The following is a 22,359-nucleotide window of genomic DNA, read 5'->3' as shown; positions in this document are numbered from 1 at the left end:
TTCATTTTTTGTCACATAATTGTTCATAATTGAACAACCTCCTGCATGTAGTATTATTCACAATAACATTAACTAACATCTGTCATTTGCAACACTTGCCAGTTTAGACTATTCAGAATCCCAAAGATCATTATGAAGCCAGTGTGGTTGATTTGACTGGAGCTTCCTTCACAGAGGAACGGTGGGCTCTTTGGCAATCATGTCAATCACTTCAGCGGAGACAGGAGGGGCTCTGTGTTCCAGACCAATGCCACACAGCGCCCCCTACAGATCTATCCTCCCCCCAACTACGATCCCGCCGTGGACCACATCAGGCACAGCAGGGGTGCAAACTCCCTGCCCCACAACCACCTCAACCATCACCCCAACTCCTATCCCAAATCACCAAAGTCCACCAATGCCAACCTCAACAATGCCAACGCTTCCAGTTACCCCAACGGGAAGCGGCGTCAGCGGTACGAGGGCTCCCCCACAAACGGGTACCCCTCCCAGGGTTCCTGCTTCAAGGGAGACCATGACAAGCACAGGAAGCCTCAAGGGAGAAGGTAAGCGGCATGCAGCTGTTTCAAGATGACATGATGAATGTGAGTTATGATGACGTGAAATGCAGTGGCCGTAAATGCCCCTCTGTGCCCCGCCCCACACTACCAGCCAACAGGCTTCCCTGCAGACTGCTGCACAGAGTCCATATTCAACCTATGCTATGCACTTTTGATTTGATTGTTCTTAGTATATGATTAATCTAGAGGCTTTAGCTGATAAAGGGAGATGACATATTATGACTTAACTGCTCGGCAGTTTTAATGCTGCAACTACTGGTTCTACAACCACAGATCTCTACCCATAACTACAGTACCATTCTTTCCCTGGCCAAAATAACAGATCCCTGATTTCTGCCACAGTCATCATTGTCCATTCCTTCACTCGCCTGACCACAGGTCCCTACCCCCTGACTCTCTCCATACCTGACCAAAGTCACAGATCTATCATACCCATACACACCAATCACATCCACCCTTTACAAGCCATATATAATACTGCTGTATATGTCTCATATACTGTATGCTATATATGATGCAATGTGCCTGCCTTCTTTCATCCTTTCTTTATTACCTAATCAAAATACTTTTTCTCAACCATTTCTCTGCCTTCTGGAGCAGGACACGCTACTATGAGACCTATATTAGGTATGTCTACTGCAGAACATGACCATGTCTCTTTCATCTTTAGCCAGTGTTTTGGAGTTCTTTGTACTGCATCCCTCCTGGTAAAGTAAATGATTCAGAGGCTCATAGATATTCCTTTTTCTGGTCCTGATGGCACTTGTCTTGCAGTGTCCTGGAGTTCAGTATGGGGCCGAGGGCTCCTGTAAAGGAGTAGAGCTCTGAGGCAGCAAAGCAGATGCCGTGAACCAATGCTACGCACAGACGATGCCTGAAAAATGCATGTGTTTATTGTAGCGTTGTTTAAAAATGGAACTTCACCCAACAATCTGTCATTTCGTATACCATTTCTAAGGTGTGGTTCACAGTGGCCCAACTGATCTACAGTCAGCACAAACAGATTCTACTGATGAGCTTGTTTCTGCAGAAAAATTAAGCCTGCAGCTCACAGAGAGATTAAATCAGTGCTGAGTGTGCCTGCTCCACCGTATTAAATGTTACAAGGATAAGGAAACGTGGTGAAGGACAGATTTTTCTGTGGGTTTCCTTTTCACTCTGTCAGTGCTTGTAGGCAGAAATGCACTGCTATGCTGATGCACTGCTATGCTGATGCAAAGCAGCTGTGTCACACCTTGCCTGATGCATGGTACTGCCGTCTAAGCTGATGACTCTGGGCCTTTAGTGTTTCACACACCTCCCCTAAGTGTCTAGGAAAAGGGAGTAGGCTGCTCACACTGCCCCCTGGAGGCATGTATCTGCACAGCAGTACATGGCTCATGCCGCGGTCACGCCATCCAGGGCTCGACACTGATCTCCTCTCCTGTGTGAAGGTCGGAACCGGGGGGCAGCCGGCACCCTACCATCTGCAGAGAGGACCTGCGTGGTGCTGACCGCTGTGAGGAGGGCCGCTGCTCAGGGGAGGACAGCGAGGAGGAGTTCTATGAGGATGACAGCATGCTGTCACCAGACAGGTATTGCCATGGCAACATCCTCAGCATGTACCATGTCTTTGTTCCTCATGTGCTCTACAGTTCCATGCCATTATGCCTTTAGAAAATAATTGAGGCTAAATTAATCAAACCTCACAGCACTAAATCGAGTAGTTTTAGCTTCGCCAAAAACACGTTTTCCAATTTTACAGTCAGCAGCGACTTATTTAATCCTCCACACCTGAGAATAGTTGAACTCTCAATGCTACCAATGTATGGGGTGTGTTTTGTGCAAGTTTCAAAATGTTTGAAACATTCTCTCTAGCACCAAGGATGAGCAGAAGGAGAATGTGGCAGTAGAGTATGAGTCTATGACTAACTTTGCTTACACTGTAAGTTGTTCTCCTGTTGAATGCAGAAGGTCCCATAAGAAGCACCAGGAGGTGTATCCCACCAGGGATCTTGACTATGGAACTTCCAGGGGCTACCATCACCCTCAAGGTTACTATGATGATGATGAACCTCCCATCTACCATGAGTCACGGAGTTCGCCAAAGAGACGGCTGCTTCCTCTCACACCTCAGGGTGAGTGGACTCCATCATGTGTTCTGCTACGGTTGACAGAGCTGCAGAACTTGCATTAAGAGGAACCAATATTGAGCATAGTAAGCACTCACAGCAACAAATTATATTTTGTACAAACCTGGAGCATTGGCCTTCAAAAAAAGCACTGAAATATCCCATAGCTGGAAACATGGAAATACAAGTGCAATTAAAATTATTTTTGCCTATGATAAGAGGAGGAGCAATGCATGTTTATTTAAACATGCACAAATAAAAAGTTTAATTTGTTTTGAATTAATTTTACCATTTTACTGTACATTTAAAAGTTAAAATTTGTCATTATTTAACTGAAAATATTTTTCTTTTCTGGGGAAAACTCGAGCAGCACATCCGAGGCCGTCCTTTAGTTTTGAGTGTCTGCGCAGGCAGAGCAGTCAGGATGAAATTCCACTGTCACCCCATCTGCACCAGCACACTGCGCTACCTCTGCACCTGATGCAGCACCAGGTAGGGCTAAGACACACACACATACCCTGCACACAAAAGCACATACACACACAAACACATACACAAATACTCACACGCACACATTCACACGCGCATTCACACAAACACAGACACAAATACTCACACGCACACATTTATGTGCGCACACACAAACAGAAATACACACACAAAGGCACACACACACACACACACACACACACTCGTGCACATACACATGCACGTGCACATTCCTATCAAGTCCCCAGAGAGCGCCGTGTTGCCCGCTGCGTCTGTCTCCATTTCCAGGTGATGGCTGTTGCCGGTCTGGACTCGAGCCGGGCCCAGAGGCTGTCACCGACCCGCTCCGTACGGTCCTGGGCCACGCCTCCCACCACGCCCACCAGCAAAGACCAGTCACCCTACTACACCCCCCTGATCCAAGTGGACCGGCCAAGCAGAAGAAGCACGAGCAGCAGCCAGTCGTCTGTGTGCAAAAGCTCCTGGTACACAGACGAGACAGACTACCCCCAGAGGACGTACACACCGGCTCACCTGCAGGTCCCTGCGGACTTCCGCCCCCACTACCATGAGAAAAGGGGCAGCGCCACCAGTCTGGTAGAGGCGGTAAGAGCAATTCCCACTAAACAGCACAAGAACAGGAACAACCACACTAAGTAAAGATCTGAGTGAACATGAGGTTGTCACTTGGTCTTTTGGATTATTCTAGCACTTATTTTAGGAAGATACGGTTATTTGGCTTTTTTTGCAATCTTCATCAATTAGCTACGCATGAAATTTTATTGTAATGCAGCAACAGACACTCATGTTTTCTGTTGTCTTGCAGGTGTTGATATCCGAAGGACTGGGGAGATACGCGAAGGACCCGCGGTTTGTGGCGGCGACGAAGCACGAGATCGCAGACGCCTGCGAGATGACGATCGACGAAATGGAAAGCGCTGCCAGTAACCTCCTGAACGGCAGCATTTCGCCTGGGGTCAATGGGGAGATGTTTCCCATCCTGGACCCAAGGGACGATCTGCTGGACTACGCTGCTGGCTACAGTGACGAGGAGCCTGAGCCTCACAGAACGTATGAGGAGGACTTAGCTGATGAAATGATATGCATAACGACTTTATAGCATTCGCTAAAAAAAGACAAAAATGCACCTGTTGGCTAATTAACAAAAGAAGTGCCTTCTTGTAATGGAATATAAAAGGCACTAAGAAGTAGGTGAGAGGACTGGGACAGGGCTATGTGTTTGAGTGACAGCCCTGGTGCACCTCTCACGAAGGATGAGGACCTCTCTTGCCAAACATAGCCCCGCCCCTTCAGCACTGAACCTTTTTACCAAGGAACGCCTGTGGCGAGAAACATGTGGCTTTCCGACAAGAGGAAATAGGAACCAGGTGAAACAGATATGTGCACTCTTACACAGGACAGGGTATTACAGGTGATGACAATCAAATGTACACAGCAACGTAGCGTCATTACCTCAGTCGATTTATTGTGCACTGGCATATCAAGTAAATGAGTTTCTGTTGCAAAAATACAACAAGAGAATACAACGAGAAGCATATCATGCCCCTCTCCCGATTTTGGATATAAAGTTAATTTTTTTTCTACCTTTAAAAACACTGGTAATAATTTATAACAACTCACTTCTAAGAAAAAAAAAAAGATAATCCCAACCTGTTTGTATAGGGATATTATTGACAGTTTTTGTATTATCAAACCAGAATCTGTTTATATGGCTGTCATGAAATGGAGCAAAACCATGGAAATCAACGGAAATAAAACTATTCACAAAAAATGCAGGTCATTTTTTTTGAAATGCTGTTTGTTCAATATTTTATTTCATAATTTAAATTTATATGTAAATCACGTGTAATATACAAATGAACATTTTTTAGTGATGTCCTATATTTTGTAATTAAAATACAGAAAAACAGCAATATGGGTCCTATAGCCAGTTCAATTTTAAAATACAATGTGAATATTCATACCCACAAGATATGCATTTTTTTTGTATAGTTGATCCAAATACCATACTGAGGCATTTAAAAAAAACACATCACAAAAGAGAAGTTTTTAAAAGTAATTCATGGGCTGATTCTTTGCATATCTTGTGCAGGGTAAATGCACAAGCAAGTTACTTCAAATGCTTTTTGCATCAACAGTTCTGCTTAATTGGGTGATTAAAAATACACCATTTAAGGAGTTTTACATATATTGTTGAAATACCTTCATTAATTACTTTAAAACTGAAATCACAACTACAGTTTTAGTTGTACAGTCATGATAATATCAATAACTCAAAACTGGTTAAATTCTCAGACTTGACTATTGACTGTGACTATTTTTGTAGTATAACACACAAAACATAATTATTTGCTTGGCAGACAGTTTTTGCCAGTGTGTTGTTCACTGCTCACAAAATTACATTTTGCGTGACCCATTTGTACACCTGCATTTCTAATGGAACAATTGTGCTATAGTACCTTGTCTCAAGGCTGTTACAGCAGTATCCCCAGTGGGATTACAAGTCAGTGACCCTCAGGTCAAGAATCCAGAGCTTTAACCACATCACCAAATGGTGCCCAATTTAAACAAACTCCTATTTTTATATGACAGTTACCCTTTTTGTGTTAAAAATTAAAAATGTTCATAAAAATTATTTAAAGAAACTGGGATGGAGAGTGGCGCAGATATATTTGGATACTTTTGCTTAATCGTGGGTACTTCTCGGCTAAAGGCAAAGCAATATGACCCAGACTCTTGTCAGCCCAGCTGTGACACATGCTACACATTGCCTCCAAAGGAGGAAAGGAAAACATATCACTGTTTCTGAAGCTTACGATATATGTGGCATGTCTCCCTTTACAGGAATCTCAAACTCAAAAAATATCCTACTGTGCTAAAAATCAGTGTTTCCCGTCAAAAACATGTGAAGGTACCATTTATTTCAAAGGAAAGGAAAGAAATTTGATTTGTTGTCCATGTGCATATACTGTGTTTTCAGTTCACTGAAGACTGTAAAGAACATTAGAGTTACATTCCATTGGATGTGCACATTGAAAGAGCTCTATGAATCATTCATGAAAAACAAATGTTCTCTGGCCTCCTTTGCAAATGATAACGACCCTCATACATTCAGGCACACTGAAAGTAGCAATTGTAAGACTACAAATATGCATCCTTTTTAAAGTTGTGTACATTTTTGTTCAACTCAAGACTAAATCACTTTATTTATTTTATCTCAAGTCAGGGATTCCTGCAGGAAATAATGTTCAAATACAATCACATAGACATCTACCACTGCACACGTAATTGTATAGTGCTATTGTTTCTCCTATTTTTGTGTAATAAGGTGGATTATTTGTACTTTTCATATGACTGTCTGTATGGTATAGTGAAATTTATATTTGTAATTTACAATGCCACTTTACAATGCTGGGATATGTTTAAAACACTGAAATACAAGGACAACTGGCCTTTATTCCTGTATTACAACCATTGTTGTGGGTTAAAAAATAAAAATATAATTGCAAACTATATAAGAGTTTACAAAGAAACACCCAATCAGTCATTTTTCATCACAGATATATTATTTGTTATTACTGTTATTAAATATGAATTGAGATATATGGACAGAAATGTAAAATATGTATAAAATATGAAGCTAAAAACCTGTGGTAATTCTACTTGAAAATCCTTTGTATATCCTGTAAGGTTTTTATTCAGTAAACACAATTTCTTTTCATACCAAATCACTTAGTACCCACTAGATTTTATAACAATGAGAACATTTTTTGTATGTTTGCTTTTTCCTTTAATTTTGGCCTGGAATCAGAATGGAATACTTCCAACTTATTTTCTAATGATTACTACTAAATAAAGTAACACTATGAATCTCAAATTCAACTTGGTACATATAGTTCATAAGAATGCTTTGCATACCCAAAAGTTGGAAGGTACTGTTCAAAAAAGGTGCTTGTAATCCCTGCATCGTTAAAAAATCAGAATGATGGATAATTTTTGCAAGGGACTGTAAAAACATTGAAATATTGAATGTTCTGTAAATAACTGACACACACATACACATGCTGTGACTACTTTAGTGTTTGATAGACTTTTCTGCATCATAAACATGAACAGTATGCATAAAACTGAGATTATTTTATCTTTTCTACAATACTAATATTTATAAATCTTGGAGAAACTTAAAGTGCTTAATTGTAAAACTTTTTTTCATTAAGACAATCATGAATCCTTAAGGATTTACATTACAGACATCACAGACATCAAATCAAAAGTTAAATGTACTTAAAAAAGTAACATAAATCTTATCAATTACTTTAACTTGTTATACAAAAATCTAGTCATGTAAAATGAAATAGTAGTAGCTAAGTACTTTACATTTCAACATATTTCTACAAGAATTCAGAAGGCATACCAAATAACAGTAATCAAAGAAATGGGGTTGTTTTGTTAATTTAAAAAATGCATCATTCAAGATCATATGAAAAAAACTGTACTGATTTTACAGATACCATTTTATGTTTTTGATGTTCCCAGAATGACAACCCTGAATTTTCAAGACAGGTGGTCTTGTTATTTCTGTGGGGTCAGAGGCTGGTCTGTAGGGTTGGAGATCACCAGGATCGAGGCATAAGCAGGGTGGGAACTCACCGCTGGGTCTCCAGAGTGGGGGGTTGGTACACTGGGACATTATGGTCCCGCAGCGGTGGTAGACCCTTAATGATGTCAGCAGCTTTCTCCGCTATCATGATGGTGGGGGCATTGAGGTTGCCGCTCACCACACTGGGCATGATGGAGGCATCCACCACACGCAGGTTCTCCACCCCTAGAACCCGTGTGTCTGGGTCCACCACGGCCATAGGGTCTGAGGGCTGGCCCATCTTACATGTGCACGACGGGTGGTACGCGCTGTCAGCCTTCTGCCTCACAAAGGCGTCTATCTCTTTGTCTGATTGGATCTGACTCCCAGGCTGTACCTCCCGTCCACGAAACGTGTCAAAGGCATGCTGGGCAAAAATCTCCCTGGAGAGCTTCACAGACTCTCTGAACTCCCAGACATCCAGATCTGAAAGCACAATGAAGTCCTGCCAGTCCATACCACAGCACAAGTAAAGCCCACAATACAACACAAGAACATGGTGTATGGACCTTGTTCAGGTTGGCTTTACATGCAGACAAGGAAAGGACCAAGGAAAGGAACTGAATGTGGACAAGTTCTTAGGTATAGGTTTAACTGTGGACAGATAAAAAAAAGACCTGGCTTAAAAATGGGCGGTCAGGGAAGACTTTACCTGTGGACATGTAATTGGGCTCAATGATTGGATGTTCCAGGGGATTAGTGCTCTGGAGTTTTAACCATCCAGTACTGGTGCTTCGCATTGGGCCAACGTGAACCTATAAAACAGTAAGCTTAATTTACCAAGTTCACATCAAAACATGTCATTTTTCATAATAAAAATACATATTATGTTCTGAACATAATGTGTTAAACACAGAGCAAAGTAAAAAAAGTCAAAAATATGAAGTGGTATGGGAGCAGTAAAAATAAGATACAAGCACAGGATAGGACAGTTACGTACTGGGTTCAACTGAAAGCATATGTGACTAAGGTCTTACTCACTTGGTAGGCTTCTAATTTGGGGTTGACCCGGCCATGGTCTATGACTTGGGAGGGAAGAAAGTGAAACTGGATGTCTGGGTGAGTGACACCCGGGCGACTCCTAATAAAACCTCCACTCTCCAAGTGTGCTGTGGCACCGTATCCTAGGAAACACCAGATGATGCTGAGCTGAAAAGATCAGTTTAACAAAACAGAACTGTACCCCCCCCCCAACAAAAAATAAATAAAGAACTGACAATTAAACACAAAAACACAAAATACAATTATTAAAACAACAATATATACTTCAACAATAACCAAATCAGATACAACACATGATTCAACCATCTGGGTAGATCCTGCAGCAACATGCTGCTGAAGTCCACAGTTTGGATAACTGCAATATTTTGGTGAATACCTTTTTAAGCTTACATAGAGGCCACGGTATCAACTTACAGGTTTAAAAACAAAATACTGTCTTCCTCTGGCAGAAACACACATTGCACAGCAGAAAACACACACTTGTCTACTAGCCCTGAACCTTGAACATGTCAGTATCTGTGAATTTCACCTGAAATGCTTTGGAACCTGTGAATTTCACCTGAACCTGGAACGCTTATATACTTGTGCATTTCAGCAGAACACTGAAAACTGTAGTGACCTGAACCAGAGCCTGTAGTCACCTGAACTTGGTGTGCTTAGGTACCTGTGTATTTAAGTAGCCATTCCAGGCCAATCTTGATCATGTGGAAGGGCTGCTGGGCCTTGTAGAGAGTGATGGGCTGAATGCACTCCTGCTGCACGTACAGCTCCAGGTGGTCCTGGAGATTACTGCCAACTCCTACACACAATCAGCACCAGTATGAAACAGCATTAACACTCAGATTGGGGCAAAATAAAATCAAATGTGAAGATATGAGATATAGCTATGATTGCCCCCAGTCATACCCATATATAGTATACAGTAAAAATACCTTAAGACCACAACTATCACAACTATATTTCTTGCAATTCAATTTGTTTATAGAATGTTTTCTGCCAGACATATGGTTGTCAGTTTGATCTGCATGAACTCGGGGGCTGTGGGGATAGAGATGGGCATGCTTGATTCAAGTGACATCAATGTAAACAATCCAAATGCTTATAGAGTCAGACAGCTTACTGTTTGATCAGAACTGAGGCTGTCAATAGTGCTTAATTTGTGCGAGAACCTGCCGGAACAGGATCTGGGACCTCTCAGTTCTGGACTGCCTGTGTTGTGGGCATGGGTCATGTTATATTATATAATTCTTTTTTTTCGATGTGTTTGAAAGTCATGCAGAATGATTGCTCTGATTTACTCAGCAAAATTCAACGGTGCATTTTTCATTTTTTAAATAGTAGTAAAGCAAATGATTAAAAAAGACTAAAGATAAGCGTAGATGCCACCTGGGAGATGTGAGACCACTGGAATGTCCAGTTTTTTGAGGTCGTCCCCGTTACCGACCCCAGAAAGCATGAGGAGCTGAGGGGAGTTGATAGCGCCTCCACTCAGAATGACCTCTTTGTCTGCATAGACCTGTGCAAGATTAAGAGTATCTGTTCAATTTGCATCAGTGCTGCAGAATTAAGAATCTAAAATCTACCTCCTTTCATTTGCACTCTGTAATCAGTATTACCTGCATGAAAGTGATATGTCTCTAATGTCTTCTAATGTTTGGAAAAAAGGCACTTTGGAAAATTCTGCATTTTCCTGAACCAAGATGAGCTATATTAAATGTATCAACCTGGGGAGTACTAGAACAGACATAGCTAGTCGCATACCTTCTTCCTTTCTCCATTCTGCACGTATTCAACACCCACAGCTTTGGTTCCTTCAAAAATGACCTTTGTGGTCAGAGACCTGACCTCTGTCTTCAGGTTGGCCCTGGACAAAGCGGGGCGCAGGTAGGCACTGGCGGTGCTCCATCTCTTACCTGGGGAGGCACAGGAGACAAGCTATTCACTCTCATGCTTTGGCAGTGGGCTCAGCAGTGCCATTAGATGTAGAGTTTCACAATGAGAAAGAGACGTCTTGACTGAAAGATGTCATACCACAAGGTAAGTCCTTTTGTATGCACTCTAAAATATTGGCCAAATTGTCATTTATAGTTCTCTGTAAACAGCATCTCCTCTTTGCATCATTTAAAATTCAACCTGCATGTGAGGAAACTTGTTTTGAGGTCACTGTGTCAGGACAAAAGGCCTTGTTTGTTTTGGCCAGAGGGAGACAAAGAAGGACAGCTATCCTTGCTTGTCTACCTTTATAGACTGTCATGTCCATCCATCCCAGTCCCTCCTGCTGATAGCCATTCATGTCATCAGTGAAGGGGTACCCGGCCTGCTCGCCAGCCTCAATGAAAGCACGGTGCAGTGGGTGGTTCGTCTTCCCACGCGAAACGTGGAGTGGACCGTTTCCTCCTCGGTACTGGTTTGCTCCCAGTTCATGCGTCTGGGCCTTCCTGAAGTAAGGGAGGCAGTGCTCATAGTCCCAGCCAACAGCTCCCTCTCGCTGCCAGCGATTGTAATCCTCGGCGTGGCCTCGGATGTAGACCATGGCATTAAGGGAAGATGACCCACCCCAAACCCGGCCACGGGGCCAGTACATCACCCGTCCATCCATGTGCTTCTGGGGCCTGGTGTGATAGAACCAGTTGTAACGGTCATCACACAGGTTGTACACCAGTGCCGCGGGCATGTGGATCTTCCAGGACAGGCGAGTGCTGTTAAGAACCAAGTCCTTGGGCCCAGCTTCCAGGAGGAGCACAGAATTATCTGCATTTTCAGAGAGCCGGTTGGCCAGCACACACCCAGCAGAGCCCCCACCTACAATGATGTAGCTGAAAGATGTACTCTTTTTTAGTGCCAAAGAGGTACTGTAATGGTGTGGGAATTCGTGCTGACTCAGCGGGATCAATAATTTTTGCCATGCTGTCACCCGGGACAGCCTTCCCACTCTGTTAGCCAGTTTTGTGAAAAGCATAATTAAACTTGTCCTCCAAATTCAAGCAATTCCCAGCTTAATTTCTGTCAGAGGCTTTTCACAGGATGGCACACTTTATAGAGCAATAATAATGACCTGTCAGAAATGAAGGAAAAAGAAGTTATAGGCCCAAGTGTTCGGATTGTTTCTCACAAATTTTACATGTAATAGCTACAATGGAAGGCAACCTTTTCTGAAAATATGACTCAAGTCAAACTTCGCAGTTCACTTCAAATTAACTTTTCCAGCGCATGTATTGCAAATTATGCATTCAGAGAGAATCAGCAGTAGCCTATTTATGCAATGGTCATGTAGGCCTACAAAACATTAACGGTCAACATAGTCGTCTAGCCAATAGTGGGACGCAGGCTTAATAAACAAGGAAAAGTTCAATAAGTTCAAATAAGAGTTTTCCGTTTCAACTACAAAAAAAAAAGAAGCTCTGCAAAGAAATAATAATAATAATAATAATAATAATAATAATAATAATAATAACAACAAATTACCCGTCAAATACCGCACAATGACTATCGGTATAGCACAAGATTCAAAATACATCGACATTGGTAGGATACACGCGGTTAAATGTAAGGTCTTGCGAGGTAAAAAGTTGGTGCAGTAGGCTAGTACCGAGCAATACAATTTAACAGTTATTTGGCGGAATAACGGGTCCTTAATCTGTAGGCTACATAAATAAACGCAAACATTTAATCTCAAATGAAATGAAGTAGAAAAGATTTAGTCCTTTACGCAAACTTACCGTTTTCATATATCGCACACAGTAAATACAATAAACCATAAACAGACTTAAAGTTAGCACTTGACCGTCAATATTAGGGCGGAGCTTGCTGTAAACCAGAAACCAACCGTGGCTGTCCGTGGCGTGCCGACATCTAGATTGAAGAAATCAAACCGCATTTTTAGATACGAGTTGTATAAAAGTAGGCGGTGAAAGTAGCAGGCAAAATAATCACTAGAACAGTATGCAAGAACTAATGACTGGTAATGTTCCATGAGTTGTTGTGAATGTTGTGTCATTATTGCGCTAGATAGTTTTGAGGGTGACCAACACCTGCCCCCACAGTCTTTTCCCATTAAATTTCTTACAAACTTTACTTTTGGAAAGACAGGTGATGTCCCTGAGCTATTGATTTGTGCATCAAGCCTATATGCCGCACACATCAACACATTTTTTGCAATATCCCCCAGAAAAGTAAGCAGAAATTAAAACGTCTTATTTGCCTAGCTAAGATTTCCAATTATTTCTCCAAAGAACTGTGGTTAAGAAAGCAACAAGAAGCTGTATGATAGCTAAACATTGGCTGTGTTCCATTACTTTTTGAAGAGCAATGCCGGAACTCAGACGTCAAAACCAGGTTGTTTGCTTAAAAGTTACTGGACGGAATAAAAGTGTGGTTCAGGGATATGGAACCGTTATCAAGATAATGTCAAAAGGGCGTGCTTTGCTTTGAGGTAGATATATTGAGATTCAGTTAAAAGCTCTCGTTCGGAAGTCGACATCCTGTGGAGGTCTAGGTGGCGCAAAAAGAAGAAGAAGAAAAAAACAATAAATGTCTCGCATTGAACTGCGGCGAGCAGTGCGCATATTAATACGATATATCCTATCCTTTGCGGACATGAAGATCTTACTATGGATTATACTGTTCAAGTTGTCAACAGCTAACGGATCATATCCCCAAATAGTAGGATTTTTTTTGTAATTATTGGTCTTATCATCTCTAAACTTGGTGTAGCCTACGCTTATTTACAGATTTCGTTTATTTTTTCTTTAACAGAACGCACGATGTACAGAAACCGGTGAGTCGTATTTCCTTGTAGATATGTGTGTGTGAATGTGAGTGTGTAGACACTATCTTTGTGAGAACCAAATGTCCCCACAAGGATAGAAATACGAGGAAAAAATTCGCAAGGTGGGGACCTTCTGCTGGTCCCCACAAGTTCAAGAGGCTGTTTTAGGGTTAGGACTTAAGGTTAGGGTTACAATTAGGTTAAGGTTAGGCATGTAGTGGTTGGGCTTAGGGGTTATGGAATGAATGTAGCCAATGGGAAGTCCTCACAAGTATAGCAATAAATTCTTGTGTATGTGTGTGTGCGCGTGTGTGTGTGTGTGTGCATGCATGCGTGAGTGTGTGTGTGTAAAATCTGAATAAGTTAACAGAACTGCTTTATAGTTTTTAAGCTTATAAAATTAAGTCAGAACTTTGCATAACTTTCTGGGTTTAAGGTTGGTAACGGATATATCGTTTAATAGCATATTACTTAGCCTAAATGATTGAGTGAACCCATACAGTGTCAGTGGATGTAACTCAGAACAGTTATCAGCACTCAATGTCGTTCAATTAGCATAAAAGAAAAGTTTTGGGAGATTTAACTAAATATTTAATGTTAAAAACATTCTGTATTCACAGAAATTAGACATTTTAAAGTCATTGCAGCTCAAAGTCACATACTTAGAAGTAAAAATTACATGTTTGACTACATGCTGTGGCATCTGATTGGCATGAATGAAGTGAGTACTACTAACTCAAGATACAATGCATACCATATTGATTATATCAATGTACATTTATTTAAAGATAAGTGTAAAGAGGGGAAAATGGGGAAAAGGGGACAAACTCTGGACAAATTTTTAAATACACTAAAACAAAAGCCCCAAGATCCAGGCTACAACCAGAATGCATTGTTGAAACCAGGAAAGCAAGTCTTTCCCCTCTGTTATGTCAGGGAGGGCACAGGAATGGACCCAAATGCAGAGTGCAGGGAAAAACACAAAACTCCAAAATAGGCAAAACAAAGACTTTATATACAAATGGGGAACAAAGGGAACAGAACGCCTCGCAGGGCGGCTATAACAAAGAAAAAAACTCCAAAAAGCGGGGAACAAGAAAATACAAAAGACCGAAAACACGTAAAGAACAGAACAGGGGCAGGAACAACTCAGGGCAGAAAAACGCTCGAAGGCACGATCAAACAAACCAACAAACTCCAAAAGCAGGCAACAAGCAGGCAGGCAGGCAAGCACGCAGGCAACAGGCAACGGGCAGGCAAGGATCCAGCACCTGAGTCAGGGAGAAGGGAGACTTAAATAGACACGACGCAGACGAGACACAGGAGGGCACAATGAACAATCAGGCCACAGAGAGGGAAGGGAACACGAGACAATAAGCAACCAATAATTGGATGATTGAAAACAATAAAACAATTAAACAAGACACAAAGCAGAGGTGCCGCCATCTGGCGGCCCAACCAGGAATAACAGGGGGAAGACACAGAACCCTGACATGTTAAGCTACTGGGTTGTTCTTTTGGGTCAGGAGACACTTTCTCCTAGGTTGCAATCCAAACTTAATTTCCTAGACAAGTTTATAGATAATTTTTTTTTTTTTTTAAACCCTGAGATTCAACCTGGGTGACAATTTCCCATATTCCAATTCAAGCTAAATTTTCTCGACAAACTTTAGGATCAGATAAACAAAAGCCCCTGATAAACAGGCTACAACCACAATCTGGAACCAAGAGAAAAAGAGTCTCGTCCGTCCTCTTAAACTCTTTACATCAAGTCAGCATCATTTTTAAGCCTGTCAGGGCATCCTATAATAGTGTGAACACTAATTAAGTCTTTTTAAAGCAAAGTTGTAGTAAGGGTGGCTTGGGACGGCGGGGGGTGAGAGAATGGTAGAGGATGTGTAGAAGTAATAATCTGAAATGTCTTTGTTTAAATGCTAGAAGTTTTGGAACTTGAGGCTGCTATGAATAGTGGGTGCTATGAAAGAGTTGGGATTACAGAGACATGGCTTGGGGAGGAAGATGTGGATGAATATAATATAGAGGGGTACAAACTCATTAGGTAGATTTATCAAGAGAAGTGGGGGTGTAGATTTGATGTATTATGGAAAATTAACAAGGCCTCCTCTAGGGCCAAATTTTTATTTGTTAGGCAAGCCAATTTCAACAAGTGCGAGAAAATTTAAGTAATATTATATTAAGCTATCGAGTTGTTCTTTAGGGTGTGGAAGAAGTGAAACTGTCTCCAAGTTACAGATATGGATCTTAGAAATAACTGGAATGGTCAACTGTTCCAGTATGGTCAACTGCTCATCTTAAACCTGTATGTTAATCTAAACAAGCTCTTTATTGTTCATTTTGTAGACAAATGGCCGTCCGAGCCTGACGAACACCCCTCAGCCCTGGCGGCACTCGAGGTCTCGCTTGCTGACATGCATGAGGAACACTCAGCAGTTGCTCTGAATATCAGCTGGGCCATCAATATAGATTGTATGTTTTTTTCCCCTTTTTGTAATATGGCCGCATTTCACCTTTGCCAAAAAAAAAAAAAAAAAAAAAGATATGTATGGTAACAGAACATTCTGATGGCTTGCAGGCTTTACAATGGCAGGCACAGATCATTCGGGTTCCTGGTCTAAAACAAGAAAATACAGTTTGAGTACCTCCAAAGCATCTTGTACAGTGGCGTCATGTCATATAAATAGATTAATTTCATAGTGCTATTCATAATTATAAATGTAAACATCAGGCTTATTTCATACTGGACCTTGAGTTCAGCAGTTTGTTTGCATGCAACATTGGAAGTAATTCCAAGAAAAATATTCCAAGCGTTGAACATGATTTTTCTGCAGAGTAATCTGGTAATATGCATAGCCTATGTAAAACCTATGGAGGCATAATGTCCCTGTACAAGCTGCTTTGAGTTGCTTTAATTCCTTTTTATTGCTGAAGACTATAACCCTCCCACCCCCACCACCCCAAATGCCCTATACTTGCCATAGTAAAGTAGGCAGCTCATCAGAAACTTATGTAAGTATTTAAAGTATCATTCATCTTACACAAAAATTTCCCAGGTTGTCAATCCAAAGCATTGACAAAAACTGAAAGAATGTAAAAAAAAGAAGAAAAAAAGTGAGCTATAAGTTGTATATGACGTGTCTTCCTTCAACTCGTCTTAGTGAGTCCGACTTGCAGTGTGATAAGAACTGGTGGCTGATACCTCATGCTTTGGAGGCAAGCATATGCTTGTCTGTAAGTTCTCCCAAATAAGTTGAGGCAATACATGCTAATAAGCCAATTGGGTATCCAAAATTGGAGTGGGGGTGGCCAAGACACCTCGTTTTGCCATGCCAGTCACGCACTGGGTGTATTGTCAATACAACTGTAGAACATCCCATTAGAAATTGGTGTGTTCGGTGGAAGTTACACATGGTATTATCCTTCTATCCTAAGTCCCCACATTTCCAGTATTCAAAGTCTACATTCATTTCATTTCAGGAAATATTTAAATGGTTCAAGTCAAAGGAAATATTAAGCTAAAAAAACAAACAAAAAACCAAACAGTTGAATTGGTCCAAATTTCTGAATGGATTGACTCATTATTTTTGATCGCCTGGTAGAATAAAAATACTCATTATAGCTAAGCATGAAAATTGATTGTTGTAATATTATTTGGTATGATATTTGATGTCGTTACATGTTGTAATTGTATCAATACTTTTATGAATATATTTTTCTTTGTTTCAGCTAGCAATAAGTACCTGAGAGGTACAAGTATCAGTGTTGATGGTAAGAAGTTCCTTTGTCAGTATCACCCTCCATTTGATGAAGTTCAAACTGCTGGCTTTGAGCAGGTACATAACTAAAATTATGTTATGATTTGGTTCAAACGTAATGAAAATTATTTATTTTTGGCCTACATATAGTTCTATCCATAGGCATTGACTATATTCTTTCTGGAGTGTGAGTTTTGATCAACTGTTTCTCAACATTTATTTAAAACATTTACCAGTAACGGTACCTACCGGACCGAATGGCAATGCAGATTTCGGTGCTTCATTTTGCCGCCATCTATACTAGCATTATACTCTTGTTTTGCAAGCTAGCTAACATTAAAGTTGAAATTTCAAGTTAATACATGTGTACACAGTGTTTGTATAAATATGTATAAAACACTTAATTTGGCAGCCATGAGGTCAAAGTGAAGTCATCACTATACCTACCGAGTTATCACAGAGTTTTTCCTATACAGCCTAATTTATTTTCATGGGTAAATTATGATAATACCATCGAAAATTAGGTTCCAGTAGTAAAAATATACAGACCCAAAAAGATCTTCAAATATTAGAGATGCCAAAAATTATGCCAAATATTGTGAAAATGCTGGGAATTGCATGTAATGAGCATTTGTTTTGAGGGGGACCTCCAGACCTCCCACCTTAAATGTCCCTATCACTTCTGAAATTTAAACTACACCCGTGGTTCTATCTCACAGTTGTGGTTCCATTACACGGAAATCCCAGCATTGCCAGATAAATGGTACCAAGTTGATGGAATCAATCTTCCAACACCAATGGTTGGAGATGACATTGCCTCACAATCAAAATTATATTCTGTGCCTGGTATGTCATTTTATATTACTAATATTACCTCTCATACATTGGTGCATGCTATTTTCAGAAATTTAAATAAAAACTATGACCCAAATTGCAAGTACCAAATGTAAATGCACTGTAGTGTGATAACCTTTTTTTTCAGGTTGCGGTGATGAAATAATGAGGCAGCATGAGTCTTGTTCACACAAAGGTAAGATTAAATCACTTTTTACCATTTGGTGATACCCATATATTAATTAACGGAGCATTCTTGATTAGGCAAGTGTGATTATTGTCTTTGTTTTGTATTGTTGGTCTATCTTTGAGTGCGGTCATTTTAAGTTTGTGCTCATTTGTATAATGTTCTAAATTGGTTTAATCCCGCTGCAATGTTGATCTTTTTGGTGTATAGTTAGTATTTTAGTAATGCTCAGTAGTGCCAGTACTTGGTATGATATTGCCCTTTTTGGTGTTGCCGTATGAGCTTTGAAATATGTTTGCAGTGAAAGAATATGAGTGGAAACCAAACATTGCAAGCAAATTCATTAACGGTCAAGTAGAAGTGAGCTTTACTTCCAGTAAGTATGCCACAGAGTATGATTTACAGCTGTGTAGATGTGCATCACTGGAGGAATGCCACGATTCTGTTATAATCATCAGCGAAGACAAGAGTTTCACAGTAAGTGTCCTAATAAGCTCCGTTTTGAAGTGAATTCATGTTTGTTGCTTTATTTAGTTTTCTGTTTTTGACATTGATCTTTGTGCAGATTAAATGGAAAATGATTTCTTCCATGTTCTGGGCTGATTGCAATGCCTTCAAAGTTCTACCTCTATGATCCAACCTGAAAGATTCCTGTTTTCTAACAGGAGGGAAAATCCAAGTGGACAAAAACACTGAATGCTACAGGGCCTTGTGACTCTCTTCATATTAGGGTTTGAACGCCGATCGCACGTTCACTTCTGTTCAACAGGATCAGGTCCAATAGTTCTGTGCATGGATGGCTTATTCAAAGGGAGCTTGCCCCTCAAGAGAGGGTTATATATTGTTAAATGTGGTACAAAGCAATGCTAGTACAAAAATGACGGTGCAAGGTGTTCATACAATGTCTCACAGCCTCCTGAGATGCTTGTTATTTTAATAACACACTATATGTGAACTATATTGTTGCCATTGTAATAACTCTCTTCCTAAACTAGCTGGCTAGATATCATACCACCACAGCTCATGCTTAAGCGTTTAACACAGCAGGTGTCATGATCACTGAAATTATCCCTAAAGTGGAGAACATTAGCAGGACTGCATTACACTCAACCTTTCTACCATAACTACGTTAGCAAATTAGCCAGTCAGTCACATAACCTTGCCTAAGGGATTTGGCTACTAGTACATACAGTACACTTAAAAATATCACATTCTGAAGCATTTCCTCTATTTTCAGAAACAGATAAATCAGTTTTTCTCCTTATATGTACAGGAATACCATTCCAATCGCATATGATATTGATATTATATATATATACATATATACATACATACATACATACATACAGTACTGTATAAAAGTCTTAGGCACCTGTAAAACAAATGCTGCACAGCTAAGATGCTTTCAAAAATAATTAAATGAAAAGTTATAAATATCGACAAAAAATTTATAGAGAGCAGTAAATAGTTAAAAACTAAATAAAATCAATGTTTGGTGTGACCACCCTTCGCCTTTAAAACTACATCAATTCTCTTAGGTACACTGTCCTGCAGTTTTATAAGAAAATCGGCTGGTAGGTTGTTCCAAGTATTTTGGAGAACTTGCCACAGTATTACTTAAAATATTACTTTATTTAACAAAATACAAAAATGTATCTGTAAAATTTCATTTTTTGGAAAATTCATGTTTGGAAATCTCAAATTTGCTCTTTCTACTGACTCGCTAATGCAGAAAACAAAAAATAAACATCTAAGACCAAATATATACTATGTATTATATTTTAAAATCTAGGGTGCCTAAGACTTTTGCACAGTACTGTATATATTTAAATACAAGAAATCCTGGCCTGTCAGTTTCATCATGCAGTAAACTTCAATTCAATTTTACATTTCAGATTTTGCCATACTTTCCAAATTGTGGCCAATTATGTGATGAAAGAATTGCCCCAGTGGACTGCCGCCCCCCAGAAGGGGAGTATTACTGGCTAATGCTATGCCATCAATGAATTCCATTTACCCTTTCTTGAAACATGTTGATTCAAGTTGCTTTATGTTATTCTTAATTTTAATTATTAATAATATATTTTATTATTATATCTTGAGAAATAACCACCATAATGGAGGTTTAGAGGTCATCTTTACTCTTTATTGTGAGATTGACTGAACTTCTGAAACCAAGGGAAAATCATTTGACAAAACCAGGTGTGTTCTAATCCTGTTCATTCATTTTTCCCACAGAACCCGCAAATTGGACATTTTTGCTTTGTCTTACCAGTAGTATGATGGTGCTGGTGTCAGTTGCTGTTCTTATATGGTGTAAGTATTGTTTATAAAACAGACAGATTTGCTCCAAATTGGTCAATTGTAAATGTGCCTACAGAATATTGAATGCTGAAAACAGAATTATTCTTTTATACTAATACACTTGGCCAGGTAAAAGCAATTCATAGAGTTAATATTAATAATATCATAATATTTTTCTCCTTCAGTCAGTTATATTCCAATGAGGTACACAATGCTTCTGGTTTTGAGCTGATTACGGTAATCCCTGGTTTCTCTCCTCTAATTGTAGATAAAGCATACAAGAATTACTCTGAATCTGGTGGGAAAAGCCAAGCCGTCCCACTCGTGTCTGTGCTGGTGGTCTACCCCGCTGGAAACAGGGCGTTTCAGAGGGCGGTGGTGGCGTTTGCAGAGTTCCTGCAGTCCCAGTGGCGCTGCAGGGTTTCCATAGACGTGTGGGAGCGGGGGAGGATAGCGGAGCAGGGGCCCGTGCGCTGGCTCACCACACACACCGAGCGCGCGGACAACGTGGTCATCGTGTGCGCGCGGAGAACGGAGTCCTGGGAGAGCGCGGCCGGACACCACCAGCTCGCGGCGCTGAGAGACCACGCGGTCCCGGCCTCCACGGAGGACGTGTTCTCTCTGGCGCTCAACATGCTGGAGGGCCAGGTGCAGGGCCTGACCGCATTGGGGAAGTACTGCACTGTGCACCTGGGCGACAGGCCTGAGGCGAAGTGCCTCCCTGCAGCCCTCAGGGTGTGCAAGTCTTTCTCTTTGATGAAGGATGTGGAGAAGCTGGGCAGACACCTTCACAACAGCGGCCCAGAGCCCTGCTGCTTTCCCTCAGTGGAGCTAAAGCCAGGGTCCCTTAACGGTGATGTGACTGGGAGGCTGGTGGATGCCATACAAGAGTTACAGACAGTGGAACATCTTTAGTCACACTGAGCAGGTGACATTGCTCCACTGATTCCAGTGAAGGCCCAGCTTTAGGTACTGGTCCCCATATGCTGTTCTACACTCATTATTTTGCATTACTAAGATTTGGATTTAGAGAGTTAGATTTAGACGGTAGTATCAAAGCAGTAGTACTACTGAACCGTTTCATTTCACTGAAACTAATGATTTTAAGTTTCTGAATTTAACGCCACTGTACAACTGCCAGTATTCCATTAAAAGCTTTTTTACTTTTACGTTTGCATTTGAATTTGTCTTAGCAACATGGGGAACAGAAACATCAAATCGCCCAGCAAGGGGTTATTTCAATGCTGGTGTATTGAAGGTCTCACTATACTGTATTTTACCCTCATCATAAGGGTATTAAATTTCACCATCTCGCCTGCTGCAGTTGAACCAAAGGGCAAGGATCCGCAGTCTCGGATTGCATCTGTGTTTCTGTGTTTGTTTTCCACACTGAAGGCAGGCAGGCACCAGATGACACAGACATGTAGCATAGTAGTGATTCATACCACACCCTTAAAAACAGGAAACCTGATGAATTTCAAACTCTCCCTCAGAAACAAAAAACTGAATTAAGATGGCATACACTCTCGAATTACAGGCAGAAATTTTCCTTATAAAAGCTCTGAAATGGGTCACCACCAATGTGCTGGTTAGGCTACTTTCGAACAAAAAGAAAAACTTCCAGTGGTCAGAGACAACTTTCCAATCGGTAAATCTGATTGGAATGCAAAC

General features: G+C 40.7%; 3 protein-coding genes across 30 annotated transcripts in view; 2 read left to right on the top strand and 1 right to left on the bottom strand.

Moving 5' to 3' along the window:
- Positions 1–6,909, top strand: part of LOC118208113 (voltage-dependent L-type calcium channel subunit alpha-1D-like) — a 91,434-nt gene extending 84,525 nt beyond the window's left edge. For 19 of the 26 annotated variants that reach the window (XM_035382427.1, XM_035382451.1, XM_035382437.1 and 16 more), the window contains 7 exons: positions 175–545; positions 1,158–1,187; positions 1,994–2,134; positions 2,511–2,677; positions 3,042–3,163; positions 3,449–3,766; positions 3,987–6,909. In XM_035382427.1, the coding sequence (XP_035238318.1) occupies positions 175–545; positions 1,158–1,187; positions 1,994–2,134; positions 2,511–2,677; positions 3,042–3,163; positions 3,449–3,766; positions 3,987–4,280 (1,443 nt within the window). In that variant the 3' untranslated portion in view covers positions 4,281–6,909. The remainder of the gene's footprint in view (positions 1–174; positions 546–1,157; positions 1,188–1,993; positions 2,135–2,510; positions 2,678–3,041; positions 3,164–3,448; positions 3,767–3,986) is intronic. The other 7 variants (XM_035382434.1, XM_035382426.1, XM_035382442.1 and 4 more) reach the window with 3 other exon arrangements.
- On the bottom strand, positions 6,077–12,718 carry chdh (choline dehydrogenase). The gene is made up of 8 exons (XM_035382452.1): positions 12,542–12,718; positions 11,061–11,877; positions 10,584–10,735; positions 10,209–10,338; positions 9,487–9,621; positions 8,802–8,944; positions 8,473–8,575; positions 6,077–8,246 (listed from the first exon to the last, which is right to left on the bottom strand). Exons 2-8 carry the CDS (start codon positions 11,779–11,781, stop codon positions 7,828–7,830), a joined length of 1,803 nt encoding a protein of 600 aa, XP_035238343.1. The 5' UTR covers positions 11,782–11,877; positions 12,542–12,718; the 3' UTR covers positions 6,077–7,827.
- A 107-nt stretch (positions 12,719–12,825) lies between these two features.
- LOC118208116 (interleukin-17 receptor B) lies at positions 12,826–21,857 on the top strand. Of its 3 annotated transcripts, XM_035382453.1 has the most exons (11): positions 12,826–13,484; positions 13,578–13,599; positions 15,952–16,077; positions 17,335–17,441; positions 18,083–18,209; positions 18,346–18,393; positions 18,686–18,861; positions 19,050–19,115; positions 20,280–20,355; positions 20,623–20,700; positions 20,957–21,857. In XM_035382453.1, exons 1-11 carry the CDS (start codon positions 13,353–13,355, stop codon positions 21,601–21,603), a joined length of 1,605 nt encoding a protein of 534 aa, XP_035238344.1. In that variant the 5' UTR covers positions 12,826–13,352; the 3' UTR covers positions 21,604–21,857. The 3 variants fall into 3 exon arrangements, with proteins under 3 accessions (XP_035238344.1, XP_035238345.1, XP_035238346.1); XM_035382454.1 differs by lacking the exon at positions 18,083–18,209; XM_035382455.1 differs by lacking the exons at positions 12,826–13,484; positions 13,578–13,599; positions 15,952–16,077; positions 17,335–17,441 and having other exon boundaries at positions 18,080–18,209; positions 18,325–18,393.
- The last annotated feature ends 502 nt before the right edge of the window (positions 21,858–22,359 follow it).

Source organism: Anguilla anguilla, chromosome 11, assembly GCF_013347855.1.
Source record: "Anguilla anguilla isolate fAngAng1 chromosome 11, fAngAng1.pri, whole genome shotgun sequence".
Classification (NCBI taxonomy): domain Eukaryota; kingdom Metazoa; phylum Chordata; class Actinopteri; order Anguilliformes; family Anguillidae; genus Anguilla; species Anguilla anguilla.
This window is presented reverse-complemented; position numbering and strand designations above follow the sequence as displayed.